The 13,871-nt window shown below is 46.7% G+C and overlaps 1 protein-coding gene across 2 annotated transcripts in view; it reads right to left on the minus strand.

Moving 5' to 3' along the window:
- FTO (FTO alpha-ketoglutarate dependent dioxygenase) overlaps positions 1–13,871 on the minus strand; it is a 646,271-nt gene that overhangs the window by 57,084 nt on the left and 575,316 nt on the right. The window contains exon 9 of one of the 2 annotated variants that reach the window (XM_063945293.1): positions 12,730–12,943. The exons of the other annotated variant lie outside the window; for it this stretch is intronic. Coding sequence (XP_063801363.1) covers positions 12,922–12,943 — 22 coding nt within the window. The 3' untranslated portion in view covers positions 12,730–12,921. Of the gene's footprint in view, positions 1–12,729; positions 12,944–13,871 lie in introns of those variants that run through there. 2 annotated transcript variants of the gene reach the window in all.

A 13,871-nucleotide genomic window follows, 5' to 3' on the forward strand; every position in this document is an offset into this window, starting at 1 on the left:
CAATGACTTTACCAAACCGCTAGAGGTGTAGTCCCTTGAGAATGTCTCTTATGATGAAGTAAAACCAGCCAGGTTTCAGGGTCCTCATTAAACCGCGGTGTCCTCCTTGTGCATGGGAGATTGGTGTTGCTCCAGAGCTAGTAAGCCGACTGTTTCTGCTTTTTCTCTCAAAAGTCCAGTGATGGTCCGGATACAAAGGCAGTAATGTTGCTGAATGTTGACCCAAAGTAGCCTCCTGACGCGTTTCGCTGCAGGCACTGCAGCTTTATCAAAGGTGAACAAAACAACTGAACTGGCCAGATATTTATACCCTTGGTAATTACCAAATAATCTGCAGCTGTTCAGTCAATCCTTCTCATTATCAAAAATAGCTCATATTTCATAATTCAACTTTGAATATAATCCTAGGACAGACTCATATAGCTAAACTTAAATTTAATTTAATTCATTAATTCAAGTATTTAATATAAAACACTCTTAATTTTTTATAACAAATCTATATATATTCCTATTATTTCCGGGTCAGAGGGATATGTGACCGGATCCCTATATTTTAATTCTTATCAACCGACCGGAATGATCTCTAAATATGACTAATTGATCATTTAGACACATATAGTCTCATAGTCTCCGTTTTGATTTAAATATATTCACCACAGAATCAGAAAAAGGGGATAAACCGTCATACAATATACACGTGATTTGTGTATTCAGTAAGTATTTCCGGGTCCGCGTTACATCATTTCCGCTCAATGGGGCGCATGTGGTCCGCTTTTTAAAGGAAAATATCTTTTTCCCTTCCATCGTCTGTCCGATCACGTGATCGCCGTCTCCTTGATGTTCATAGGCAGTCCGGCTACCACGTGATGGGCAGACGTTTGTAAACAAGAATGGTGTAACGTCAGTGTCACAACTGAGGGCCTGAGCTGACGGGAGGCAGCCTCAGTTGTAGGGGCTGAGATGTAACGGAACCTGGGAGGTTGTATCAGACCCCTAGACATGTAAGTAACATGTAGAATAACTGCCCGAAGGCGTGACCACGACAACCAGGATAAAAGTCAATGATGTTTATTATGACAAACTCCGTAACACAGCAGCAGTAAAAGGAAACATAAAAGTCAACAGAGGATAAATACAATTCCTGGGTACTACAGGGTGGCAAGGGCCACAGGCATTGGTAGAGTGAGACAGTTCTTATAATCTTCTAGTTGGAAAGTCCTTACCAGGCCTGACTGTAGCAATGGAGAGAACCCAGGATCGTACCAGCTGATGTTCCAGGAAAGGCTGGGCTGCTGAAGGTAAAACGGCTGCTGTGGATACTGGCTGGAACCAGACTGTTGTTGGTACGGAGAGGATACTGGCTGGAACCAGTTAAATAATAAACGAACTTGAGAGCGATGAAATAATAATGAAGTTTGGAGTTGAGAGCAGTGAAATAATAATACCGGTGGAGAGTGGTAAACTGCAGGAAAGGACACCGGCCCTTTAAGAGAAGCTATACACTGCTGGAAGCTGGGCTGGAAGCAGGTGATTGTTTGAGAGCGGTGAAATAATAATACCGGTGGAGAGTGGTAAACTGCAGAAAGGACACCGGCCCTTTAAGCGAAGCTGTACACTGCTGGAAGCTGGGCTGGAAGCAGGTGATTGTTGTAGCTGGAAACAGGTGAGTCCAGAATGGATCGGAGAGTCAGGCTACACCGCAGATGGAATGCTGGTGCGGGTCTCTATAGCAGAAGTCTGGAGACAGGAGCTGGAACCTGGAAGACAACCACAGGAGAGAGACAAACTGGAACTAGGTTAGACAACCAAAGCACTGACGCCTTCCTTGCTCAGGCACAGCATACTTATACCTGCAGCAAGGAAGGGGTTGGCTAGGCAATTATGCAAATCAACAATACAGACAGCAGATTGGTGGAAATAATCAGATGACAAAATCCAAGATGGCTGCGCCCATGCAGACACTTGGAGAAAAGTTTGGTTTGTAATCCATGTGAGAATTGAAACAGTAATGGCGACGCCGGCCACAGGAGACAGGAGACGCCAGACTGACAAGCGCACATTTAACCACGCGGGCACAGCGGAGGCCGCGGCTGATGAAATCACCACTCTGACATTCTGCATGTGGAAACTCAGGAACAGCGGGATCCGGTTCTGGAACGCTGAGCCAGCCTTAGGAGGCATCTGAAGGGTAAGTAATGGCGTCCAGATACCCGGATCGTGACAGCACCCCCCCCTTTAGGAGTGGCCCCAGGACACTTCTTAGGCTTTAAAGGAAACTTTGCGTGGAAATTTCGGACCAAGGCAGGAGCATGGACGTCTGAGGCATTGGTCCAAGAGCGTTCTTCAGGACCATAGCCCTTCCAGTCAATGAGGTATTGTAACTGACCGTAACGGAAACGTGAGTCCAAAATCTTGGCCACCTCGTACTCGACTCCCCGTTGAGTCTGAACTTTGGGAGCTGGAGGAAGTGCGGAATGAAACCGATTCAGGATCAGCGGTTTCAACAAAGAAACATGAAATGTCCTGGGTATTTTCAAGAAGGATGGTAACTGTAACCTGTAGGCAACAGGATTGATGACTTGTTCAATCTTGAAGGGTCCGATGTAGCGAGGTGCAAATTTCATGCTGGGAACTCTCAACCTCAAATTCTTCGTGGACAGCCACACACGATCACCCACCTTGAGAGCAGGAACCGCTCTACGCTTCCTATCGGCAAACTTCTTATACCTGAATGAGGCTTTAAGCAGGGCTGCGCGGACGTTCCTCCAGTTATTTGAAAACTGACGCAAGGTGACATCCACTGCTGGAACAGAAGTTGCGGGAAGCGGTTGGAATTCTGGGACTTTAGGGTGGAATCCATAATTAATGAAGAATGGTGTAGAAGGAGATGAGGAATGGTATTGATTGTTGTGGCTGAACTCGGCCCAAGGAAGGAGTTGAACCCAGTCATCTTGAGAGGAAGACACATATATACGGAGGAAGGCCTCCAAGTCCTGATTCACCCTCTCGGTTTGACCACTGGTCTGAGGATGGTAAGCCGTGGAAAACTTTAACTTGACTTGGAGGGCTTGACACAAACTTCGCCAAAATTTGGCTACAAATTGTACTCCACGATCCGAGATGATCTCTTCAGGAAGACCGTGAAGTCGGAAGATCTCTTGTATAAACACTTGAGCCAACTTGGAAGCTGACGGAAGACCGGTGAGAGGGATGAAATGTGCCATCTTGGTGAACCGGTCAACTACCACCCAGATGGTATTAAACTTGTTGCAGATAGGTAGATCGGAAACAAAGTCCATCGACAAATGGGTCCAAGGTCGACGGGGAACAGATAATGGAACCAGTTGCCCCGCAGGCGACTGGCGGGAGACTTTGTGTTGGGCACACTTTGGGCAGGAGGCAATAAATTCCATAACGTCCTTCTTCAGAGTTGGCCACCAGTAGGATCTAGAAATAAATTCAAGGGTTTTCTCAATGCCTGTATGTCCAGCAAAACGGGAAGCATGGGCCCAATGCATGAGCTTCTTCCTTAGAACTGGCTTAACAAAACTTTTCCCTGGTGGAGGCGTAGAGTCCATCCCTACCGTGGAGAATGCCAACGGATTAATAATAGGATGCTTGTCTGCAGACTCGGACTCATTTTCTTGCTCCCATGAGCGGGAAAGGGCATCGGCCTTACGATTCTGAGAACCCGGACAGAACTGGAGTTTAAAGTCAAACCTAGAGAAGAAAAGTGCCCATCTGGCCTGACGAGGATTCAGACATTGTGCGCCTTTGAGATATAAAAGATTTTTGTGGTCGGTAAGTATGGTGATTGAGTGGGAAGCTCCCTCCAACAGGTATCTCCACTCCTCCAGAGAGAGCTTGATGGCTAGCAACTCCTGATCGCCAATGGCATAGTTGCGCTCAGCTGGGGAGAACTTCCGGGAGAAGAAACTGCAAGGATGTAGATGTCCATCTTTGGCCCTCTGGGATAACACTGCTCCTACTCCAACGGAGGAGGCATCTACCTCTAAGATAAAAGGAGAGTCGGTGTCGGGCTGTTTCAGAACTGGTGCAGAGATGAACCGTTGCTTCAGAAGGTGAAAGGCCTGTGTAGCTTCCTCGGACCACTTGGACGGATTAGCACCTTTCTTGGTTAATGCAGTGATAGGCGCCACGATGGTGGAAAAGTCTCGTATAAATTTTCTATAATAATTGGCGAACCCTAAGAACCTCTGGACCCCTTTGAGGCTTAAGGGTATAGGCCAATTCTGGATTGCTTGGAGTTTCTCAGGATCCATCTCTAGTCCGGAACCGGACACAATGTAACCTAGAAACGGAATGGTTTTAACTTCAAACACACACTTCTCCAATTTACAATAGAGGTGATTGACACGGAGACGGGAAAGAACCTCTTTTACCCAGAAACGATGATCTTCGAGATTATTAGCAAAGATGAGGATGTCGTCTAGATAAACCACGACATGGCGGTACAAGATGTCCCTGAAAATCTCATTCACGAAGTGCTGGAAGACTGCTGGAGCGTTGCTCAATCCGAAGGGCATGACGAGGTACTCATAATGTCCGTCACGGGTGTTAAAGGCGGTCTTCCACTCGTCACCCTCACGGATTCGGATGAGATTGTAGGCACCCCTCAAGTCCAGCTTTGTGAAAATAGTTGCACCACTAACTCTATCAAAGAGCTCGGTAATCAGGGGTAAAGGGTATCGGTTCTTGACGGTAATGTCGTTCAGACCTCTGTAGTCGATGCACGGACGCAGACCACCGTCTTTCTTCTTAACGAAGAAGAAGCCTGCGCCGGCTGGAGAAGAAGATGGTCGGATGAAACCCTTCGCCAGGTTCTCTTTGATGTACTCTTCCATGGAGTGTGTCTCAGGCAGAGACAACGGATAAGTTCGGCCTCGCGGTGGAACCTTCCCTGGAATGAGGTCGATTGGGCAGTCCCATTCTCTATGAGGAGGAAGGATATCAGCAGAGGCTTTACTGAACACGTCCGTGAAGTCTTGATATGGAGGAGGCGGAACATCAGATGACCTGGGGAAGGAAGAACAAACAGGAAGAACTTTGGCTAAACAAGTCTCAGCACAGGAGGGACCCCATGCCAGTATTTGCGTAGTCGTCCAGTCAATTGATGGGTTGTGGAGACGGAGCCATGGAAGGCCTAAAACCACTGGATGTGTGGCTCTTGGAATCACTAAAAAAGAAATATACTCAGAATGAAGAACTCCCACTCTCAGACGAACTGGAAGAGTCCTTAAGGAAATGACTGCGTCAAAAATCTTGCTGCCATCCACGGCAGTCAAAGAGATGGACGAGGACAGTCTCTCGGTGGGTAGGGACCACCGTTTAACATAAGCTTCGGTTATGAAATTCCCAGCTGCTCCAGAATCTAGGAGGGCAATGACGTTCCTGTAACGTTGAGCAATTTGGAGCGACACTGGGAGGTTACAGTCATGAGGAGATGGAGAGGAGATCATTACTCCTAGCCGGCCCTCTCCTTGGCGAGCTAGGATCTGGAGTTTCCCGGACGTTTGGGACAGGCATTGATAGTGTGCGACGGAGCTGCACAGTAGAGACAGAGAGACTCAGAGAGACGTCTTCGGCGCTCAGCGGGAGATAGACGGGAACGACTAATTTGCATAGGCTCATCCTTAGATGGAGATGGTTGACGAGGAGGAGGAGCAGAAGATTTAGGAGTAGATGATCTTCCTCGCTCGGTTGCTCTCTCTCTGAAACGTAGATCAACCTTCGTGCAAAGAGAAATTAGCTCATCCAACTTAGAGGGCAAGTCTCTGGTAGCTAACTCATCCTTGATGCGTTCTGATAAGCCATGCCAGAATGCAGCATACAGGGCCTCGTCGTTCCATGCCAGTTCGGATGCCAGGATTTTAAACTGTATAAGATACTGTCCCACAGTACGTGTTCCCTGGCGTAAACGGAGAATCGCAGATGAAGCAGATGTTATCCGGCCTGGCTCGTCGAAGATGCGCCTGAATGTAGCTACAAAGTCAGTATAGGAGGATAGCAGGGGATCAGACTTCTCCCATAAAGGTGATGCCCAGTCAAGGGCTGAGCCACTGAGAAGGGAGATGATATAGGCAATTTTGGTACGGTCACTGAAGAAATTGCCAGGTAGAAGCTCAAAGTGGATTTCACATTGATTGAGAAATCCCCTGCAGAACCTTGGAGATCCATCAAATTTTGCTGGCGTTGGAAGATGAAGATGTGGACTGGAAATGGGTAAGGTGGGTGGTGTTACAGCTGGTGTTACTGTAGTGGACGCACCGGACGTGCCAGGTCCACGGAGGGTCGTTTGAATCCCATCCAGCCGTGTAGAGAGATCCTGGAGACAGCGGATGATGTGGCCCTGTGCAGCCTCCTGATGTTCAAGTCGGGCTGCCAGTTCTTGCATCGGCCTGGCTGCTTGATCCTGGTCTCCAGCTGGATTCATTAGGTCAGTGCTTACTGTCACAACTGAGGGCCTGAGCTGACGGGAGGCAGCCTCAGTTGTAGGGGCTGAGATGTAACGGAACCTGGGAGGTTGTATCAGACCCCTAGACATGTAAGTAACATGTAGAATAACTGCCCGAAGGCGTGACCACGACAACCAGGATAAAAGTCAATGATGTTTATTATGACAAACTCCGTAACACAGCAGCAGTAAAAGGAAACATAAAAGTCAACAGAGGATAAATACAATTCCTGGGTACTACAGGGTGGCAAGGGCCACAGGCACTGGTAGAGTGAGACAGTTCTTATAATCTTCTAGTTGGAAAGTCCTTACCAGGCCTGACTGTAGCAATGGAGAGAACCCAGGATCGTACCAGCTGATGTTCCAGGAAAGGCTGGGCTGCTGAAGGTAAAACGGCTGCTGTGGATACTGGCTGGAACCAGACTGTTGTTGGTACGGAGTGGATACTGGCTGGAACCAGTTAAATAATAAACGAACTTGAGAGCGATGAAATAATAATGAAGTTTGGAGTTTGAGAGCGGTGAAATAATAATACCGGTGGAGAGTGGTAAACTGCAGAAAAGGACACCGGCCCTTTAAGAGAAGCTATACACTGCTGGAAGCTGGGCTGGAAGCAGGTGATTGTTTGAGAGCGGTGAAATAATAATACCGGTGGAGAGTGGTAAACTGCAGAAAGGACACCGGCCCTTTAAGAGAAGCTGTACACTGCTGGAAGCTGGGCTGGAAGCAGGTGATTGTTGTAGCTGGAAACAGGTGAGTCCAGAATGGATCGGAGAGTCAGGCTACACCGCAGATGGAATGCTGGTGCGGGTCTCTATAGCAGAAGTCTGGAGACAGGAGCTGGAACCTGGAAGACAACCACAGGAGAGAGACAAACTGGAACTAGGTTAGACAACCAAAGCACTGACGCCTTCCTTGCTCAGGCACAGCATACTTATACCTGCAGCAAGGAAGGGGTTGGCTAGGCAATTATGCAAATCAACAATACAGACAGCAGATTGGTGGAAATAATCAGATGACAAAATCCAAGATGGCTGCGCCCATGCAGACACTTGGAGGGAAGTTTGGTTTGTAATCCATGTGAGAATTGAAACAGTAATGGCGACGCCGGCCACAGGAGACAGGAGACGCCAGACTGACAAGCGCACATTTAACCACGCGGGCACAGCGGAGGCCGCGGCTGATGAAATCACCACTCTGACATTCTGCATGTGGAAACTCAGGAACAGCGGGATCCGGTTCTGGAACGCTGAGCCAGCCTTAGGAGGCATCTGAAGGGTAAGTAATGGCGTCCAGATACCCGGATCGTGACAGTCAGTTTGTTATCATGACGACCATTACTAAGCCGCAACTTTGTAACTGTCCAATGGATAGAAGTACTACTTTTAAAGATACTTTTTATTCATCATTCCATTTGTATTGACGGATGTGCTAAGGCTCTCTTATATCCTTTTCAAAATTTTAGCGTTATGCTTCACGCAGATTCTAAAATACATATTAGAACACATGTAAACAAACATCACGAGGAAGGAATTAGGAAGCAAAAATATATATAATGTAATGAACCACAAAAAATCTTTCTCACTTTAAAATATAACACCCAAATTTGCCGCATTGGTCCTCTGATCGATAATGGGACTCCTATTAATCTCCCATTAGGAGTCCCATTATCGATGCTAGATGGGTTTCAGACTTGGGTGCCTTGTCCTGTCGGTCACACTTTCTGATTTTTCACCGTGACCGGGCAGTTCTCTGAACTTGTCCTGGTTATTTGCCTAAGGTGGTGTCGGCTTTCCACCTTAACCAAGAGATTGTGGTTCCGGCCTTTACCTCTCCAGGTTTATCCTCCAAAGAGCGGTCTTTGGATGTGGTACGGGCTCTCCGTATTTATGTGAAGAGAACGGCTTCGCTATCGAGATCTGATCCTCTCTTTGTCCTTTTAGGTTTTCACAAACGTGGCTGGCCTGCTAACAAGCAGACCTTGGCCAGATGGATTAGAATGGTGATTGCACATGCTTATGTACAGGCTGGCCTTCCAGCTCCTGATACCATCGAAGCCCATTCTACTCGGTCGGTTGGACCTTCTTGGGTGGCCCGCCATGGTGCGACCCTTGAACAATTGTGCAAGGCGGCTACATGGTCCTCAGTGAACACGTTCATAAGGTTCTATGCCTTCGATACTTCCCCCTCCCTCCCAGGATGCCTCCTTTGGGCGCTGGGTTCTTGTGCCCGCTACAGTGCGTCACCTCCCATGAGGAACTGCTTTAGGACATCCCCGATGTTATCCCTGTAGAACCCCAGTGTACCCCGCTGCAGAAAAGGAGATTTATGGTAAGAACTTACCTTTGTTAAATCTCTTTCTGTGAGGTAAACTGGGTTCCACAGGGTGCCCACGCTGACCACTTAGCTTCTTTGGGTTTGTGTGGCATTAGCCGCTGACACCTTCTCATGTCGTGAGAATGTGGTGTATGTGGCTACTAACGGTTGTCGTCTCTTTAACCTGGTACTGCATTGGACTGGTTAACAAAACTGAGTTCCTGTGCACGGAGGCGGGGTTATAGAGGAGGTGGCGCTGTGCATCCTGGGAACAGTCAAAGTTTTAAGCCTGTTGGTGCCTCGGATCAAGATCCTACTCTACACCCGATGTTATCCCTGTGGAACCCAGTGTACCTCGCAGAAAGATATTTAACAAAGGTAAGTTCTTACCATAAATCTCCTTATTCTCTGCAGAAACCAAACTTAAACTTTCGTTGGCCGGTAAGTGCCCAGCATTGGGACTTTATAGTAACATAGCCTAGATGAATGTGTGTGGTCTGAGTGATACAGATATTATCATTCTTATGGTCATCAAAAATATGTTGATGCAATTATGCTGTGGTTTGAGATATTCTGCCGCAATTTACAACTGGGAATAAACACAGTACTAAAACTAGACCGGGTATTAACAGTCAGAGAGGTATGGGGGCCCAGCATGCAATTTTACATTCTACAGAATTACTATTCTTCATATGTCTACTTCACATGGAAACCTAGCTATACACTACTTCAGGTATCTTTAAGTTGTATTCCCCGAGTTCAGGACTACAGAACCAATATAACACTTTACAAACCAGGCCCCTGTTTTCCGGGAAGGGAGAGTACAAGGTATGCGTGTTACCATGCAGACTTCCTAGCTTAGCAGCCACCGCGTCCATTAGTCAGCTGAGTAATGGCCCTGCACACTTATAGATTTCACTAAAAGATATGAACGTTCTCGTTCATTAATGAACGAGAACTAGTTCATAATGGCCCTCATTCCGAGTTGTTCGCTCGCTAGCAGATTTTAGCAGCATTGCACACGCTAGGCCGCCGCCCTCTGGGAGTGTATCTTAGCATAGCAGAATTGTGAATAGAAAATTCTTAGCAGTTTCTGAGTAGCTCGAGACTTACTCCTACACTGCGATCAGCTCAGCCCGTTTCGTTCCTGGTTTGACGTCACAAACACGCCCTGTGTTCGGCCAGCCACTCCCCCGTTTCTCCAGACATTCCCGCGTTTTATCCTGGCACGCCTGCGTTTTTCCGCACACTCCCAGAAAACGGTCAGTTTCTGCCCAGAAACACCTACTTCCTGTCAATCACACTCCGATCACTTCAACAATGAAAATTCATCGTTCGGACGTGAGTAAATCTACTAAGTTTTGTGCTAAAATACTTAGGGCATGCGCACTGCGTACCATGCGCATGCGCATTTTTGCCTTAATCGCTCCGTTGCAAAAATCGGCAACGAGCGAACAACTCGGAATGACCCCCATTGTTCAGTGTGTAGGCACCAAGGATGAACGATGCGCGGCCCCGCTGCTCGTTCATTGTTGGTGCCCCATTGCTTATGCATGCAGGCCAATATGGACAATCTCGTCCATATTAGCATGCACTGCTATGGAGCTGGGTGACGGGGGGAGTGAAGAAACTTCACTCCCCCGTCACCTCCCCCCCTCTGCTGGGTCCCCCGACGGTCGTATCGGCCATTGGGCAGCTCGGCGGCGGGTCAGGTAATGTGTAGGGCCCATAAGCTGGAGCTTACTCAACTACCCCTTGCGTGCAACATCACTGGGATCGCAGCTACACGCAGGAGGCATCTCTTCTACTAAGATGTCTCCTTCATGTGGCAGAAATGCAAAGCTGCTTGCAAGTGGCTTTGCATTTTCATCCGTCTCTGAATCAGACCCTTTGACCGTTCAGATGGGACAGAGACTTTAAGATTACTGTGGGAAGGACCTCCATCTGCCCACTTAAAATAATTAACCTACAGTACAAAATGATGTTGATGTGGTATTATACCCCAATATCAATGTCAAAAATGATATCCACATCCTGCTGCCAGGTATGTTTCAGAAGGTGTCCTGATCTGGTAATTTTGTCACATGACTGCACTGCAGTGAATTAGCTATAGGGGGCTTTGCTCTTTAGGAGTGGTTCATTGGCTATCCGCGCCTTTTAAGTGCAGGCAATGGTTACTTTCACTACAGCATGAAGTACAGTACTTGTAACAGTTGTTGTTCGTCTTTTGGATACTGGTTCTCTGGTACTGATATTGGATGGTCTCTGACTCTTCTCTGGGTTGTCTCCTGCCCTGCCCTTTCACTTGGAACTGTTTTCTGGGTAGCTGTTTTCCTGAACCTTTCACATGGTATGACTATTCTCTGGATTTCGCCTGCTCCATCCTTTCACTTGGACCTGACCATTCCTCTAATTTTTTCTGTGTAAGAGCTATTCTCTGAATAAGACTTTGCTACTGCATGCAACTAAGCAAATAAGTACTGGAGAGCACATTTATCTCTCAGGGAAATTGAGCTGGAAGAGATCAAGCCCACAACTAAGTTCTAGTGCACGGGTCTTCAACCTGCGGCCCTCCAGCTGCTGCGGAACTACACATCCCAGCATGCCCTGCCTCGCCTCAGTTTCAGCATGCCTTAATAGCAAAACTGTGGAATGGCATGCTGGGATGTGTAGTTCCACATCAGCTGGAGCATGCAGGTTGAAGACCTGTGTTCTAGGGACTTATTCTGGGAAATTGGTACTTGGCCTCATACCAGGCTATAGACGTATCCCGTACCAATTTCACGGTTGAGAGTACAAATTTGAGAGAGAGTATTATACAATGTTCAATTTAACTGGTCTACATTTGTGGATGTGCAGTGCTATGACAATCATAAACCCTGTTGAGTTTGAATGTATCTTTTTAATAAGGTATATACATGTGCACTCACAAAACCACAACTCAAACGAATTTGGGTATTTATAAAATCCTGCAGTGCAACCTGTTCCCTATGGCCCCCTGTTTTACTAAAATGTGGGATAGGGATCTGGCATTTAGAGGTTTACAACTCACCTGGGAGAAAGTTTACAGAGGCGTTAACATCTGCCTGTCTAGTGTAAAGGCTTTGGAAATTCAACACAAAGCATTGACCTGTTAGTACCATTGCCCAATTACCCTACATAAATACTTTCCCACTGTATCCCCTCTCTGCTGGAGATGCCAACAAAGATGTAGGTACACTGATTCACATATGGTGGGACTGCACTTACATGGTGCCATATTGATTGGAAATCATTGCCTTGGCTTCAGAACTGTTAGGTTTCCTTGTTGCCTCAGGCCCTGAATTTTGGCTACAATCCTACTCAGACATCCCCACTACCAATTATAAAGAAAAATCTCTGCTCAAGCACCTTAATAATGACCTTAATTCCGGTAAAATGGCACTCTACAGTTTCTCAGTTGGACTGGGACTCTTGCCAGTGCCTTGATTTCTATATGGCTATATATGGGCGAGGAGAAGGCAGTGCTCGGTTTGCATCATCGTAGCCCCGCCCAGCACTTTACAATGCCCACATTACCATCATTGTAAAGCGGGGAGCAGGGCTACGATGATGCAATTTAGCACGAATCGCGTCATCATCCTGCCCCCTTCTGTGTAACGGGTTGCTGCGGTGAGTGGGGGGATGCGGTGAGTGGTGGGGTGCGGCTGAAGGTGAGTGGCATGTGAGAGACTTGCCCACTTCTGTGGAGGGTCGGGAGTGCCACCCAATTTTCTGGAGTCTCCTGGCCTTTCTGGGAGAGTAGGCAAGTATGGTTATTTTTGTATATTTCGTTTTTTACACTTTAGAACAAATTATCAATTTCAGTAATATCTGACTGAGTATTCAGCAATTTTAATAAAGAATAAAAAATGCATATAGTAATAATAAACAGGTGTTATACTGCACAGAAAGAAAACCTTTATTGTTGTTTGTTTTACTGTGCTTAATTCCATCCTTCTATGCAAATACTGAAATGGATGTGCTTAAAATATATATTAGAGAATCTATACATTTCATGACTAATACCGTGTATAAGTTAGCCAAAGTAAAAGTAGAACCCTCCTTCCTGCAAGTAAAGAGATGTAGACTCCATTTCTCACATGTTAACTTTAAGGAATAAGCCACAGATGCCTGTGAGAAGGAAACAAAGGGTTAACGCTGAGTGGGTACTGCTTAATGGGAATTGGCATGTATGGTGCAATTTGATCATGGTCAGAACTGCATTACATTTGTCCAGTGGGAGCAGCCATGCGCGCTCCTTGCACACTTACATGTCTGAGGTAGGAGGACATTTAACACATCAGGGACCCCGTCAGCTTATCAGATCAACTAATCAATAACATTGACAATAGCTCTGTCTAAAAGCATTGCAATTGCCCCTGAGTACACTGGGTAAAAACAACCACTTCACTATACATTACCTTTGACCGTGATACTACGGAGGACCCAGGAGGCTCCGAAATGCTCCTTCCACCTAACTTGCTTCTTGCACAACGGAGGACTGCTTTGGAAACAGTGACCTGGGGAAGCAGAGAGCTTTGGCTAAAGTCCCTTAGGTGCTTACAACTGAGAATCAGGTCATTTCTCTCTGCCACCTTGACTTTACTGCATGTTACTGGCCTAGTATAAATCTCAGACAAATGCCGAACAGGACAAGACACAGTGGGATACAAATGGAGTCTTCGTGTAGTGAGCAGACACATGGAGATCTGAGAGTTACCTGCGGGGATCCTTTCCTCTCTGCCTGACACACACCTGGCGACCCCCAAAAGACATCTACAACAAATTTCATCCTGCTGCATTTAACGCTCTAAAAAGCAACCTGATTGTCCTGCTTTCTTGTCAGGATAATTCCAATAGACAGGAGACTTGTGCATGGAAATCATAAGAAAAGTCACACAAGGGGCTGGAAATATAAAATAATAGTAAAAGTGTTCTCACACTGAGCACAGTAGTCCCACATTTTTAATCCTTACCATGATGAATGTGTAAAGAAAGTATTCGGATTTAGTTTTCTTAGTATTTTAGGTCAGCCTCCACATGCCAGTAGATGTTACAA

This window comes from Pseudophryne corroboree, chromosome 11 (assembly GCF_028390025.1).
Source record: "Pseudophryne corroboree isolate aPseCor3 chromosome 11, aPseCor3.hap2, whole genome shotgun sequence".
Classification (NCBI taxonomy): domain Eukaryota; kingdom Metazoa; phylum Chordata; class Amphibia; order Anura; family Myobatrachidae; genus Pseudophryne; species Pseudophryne corroboree.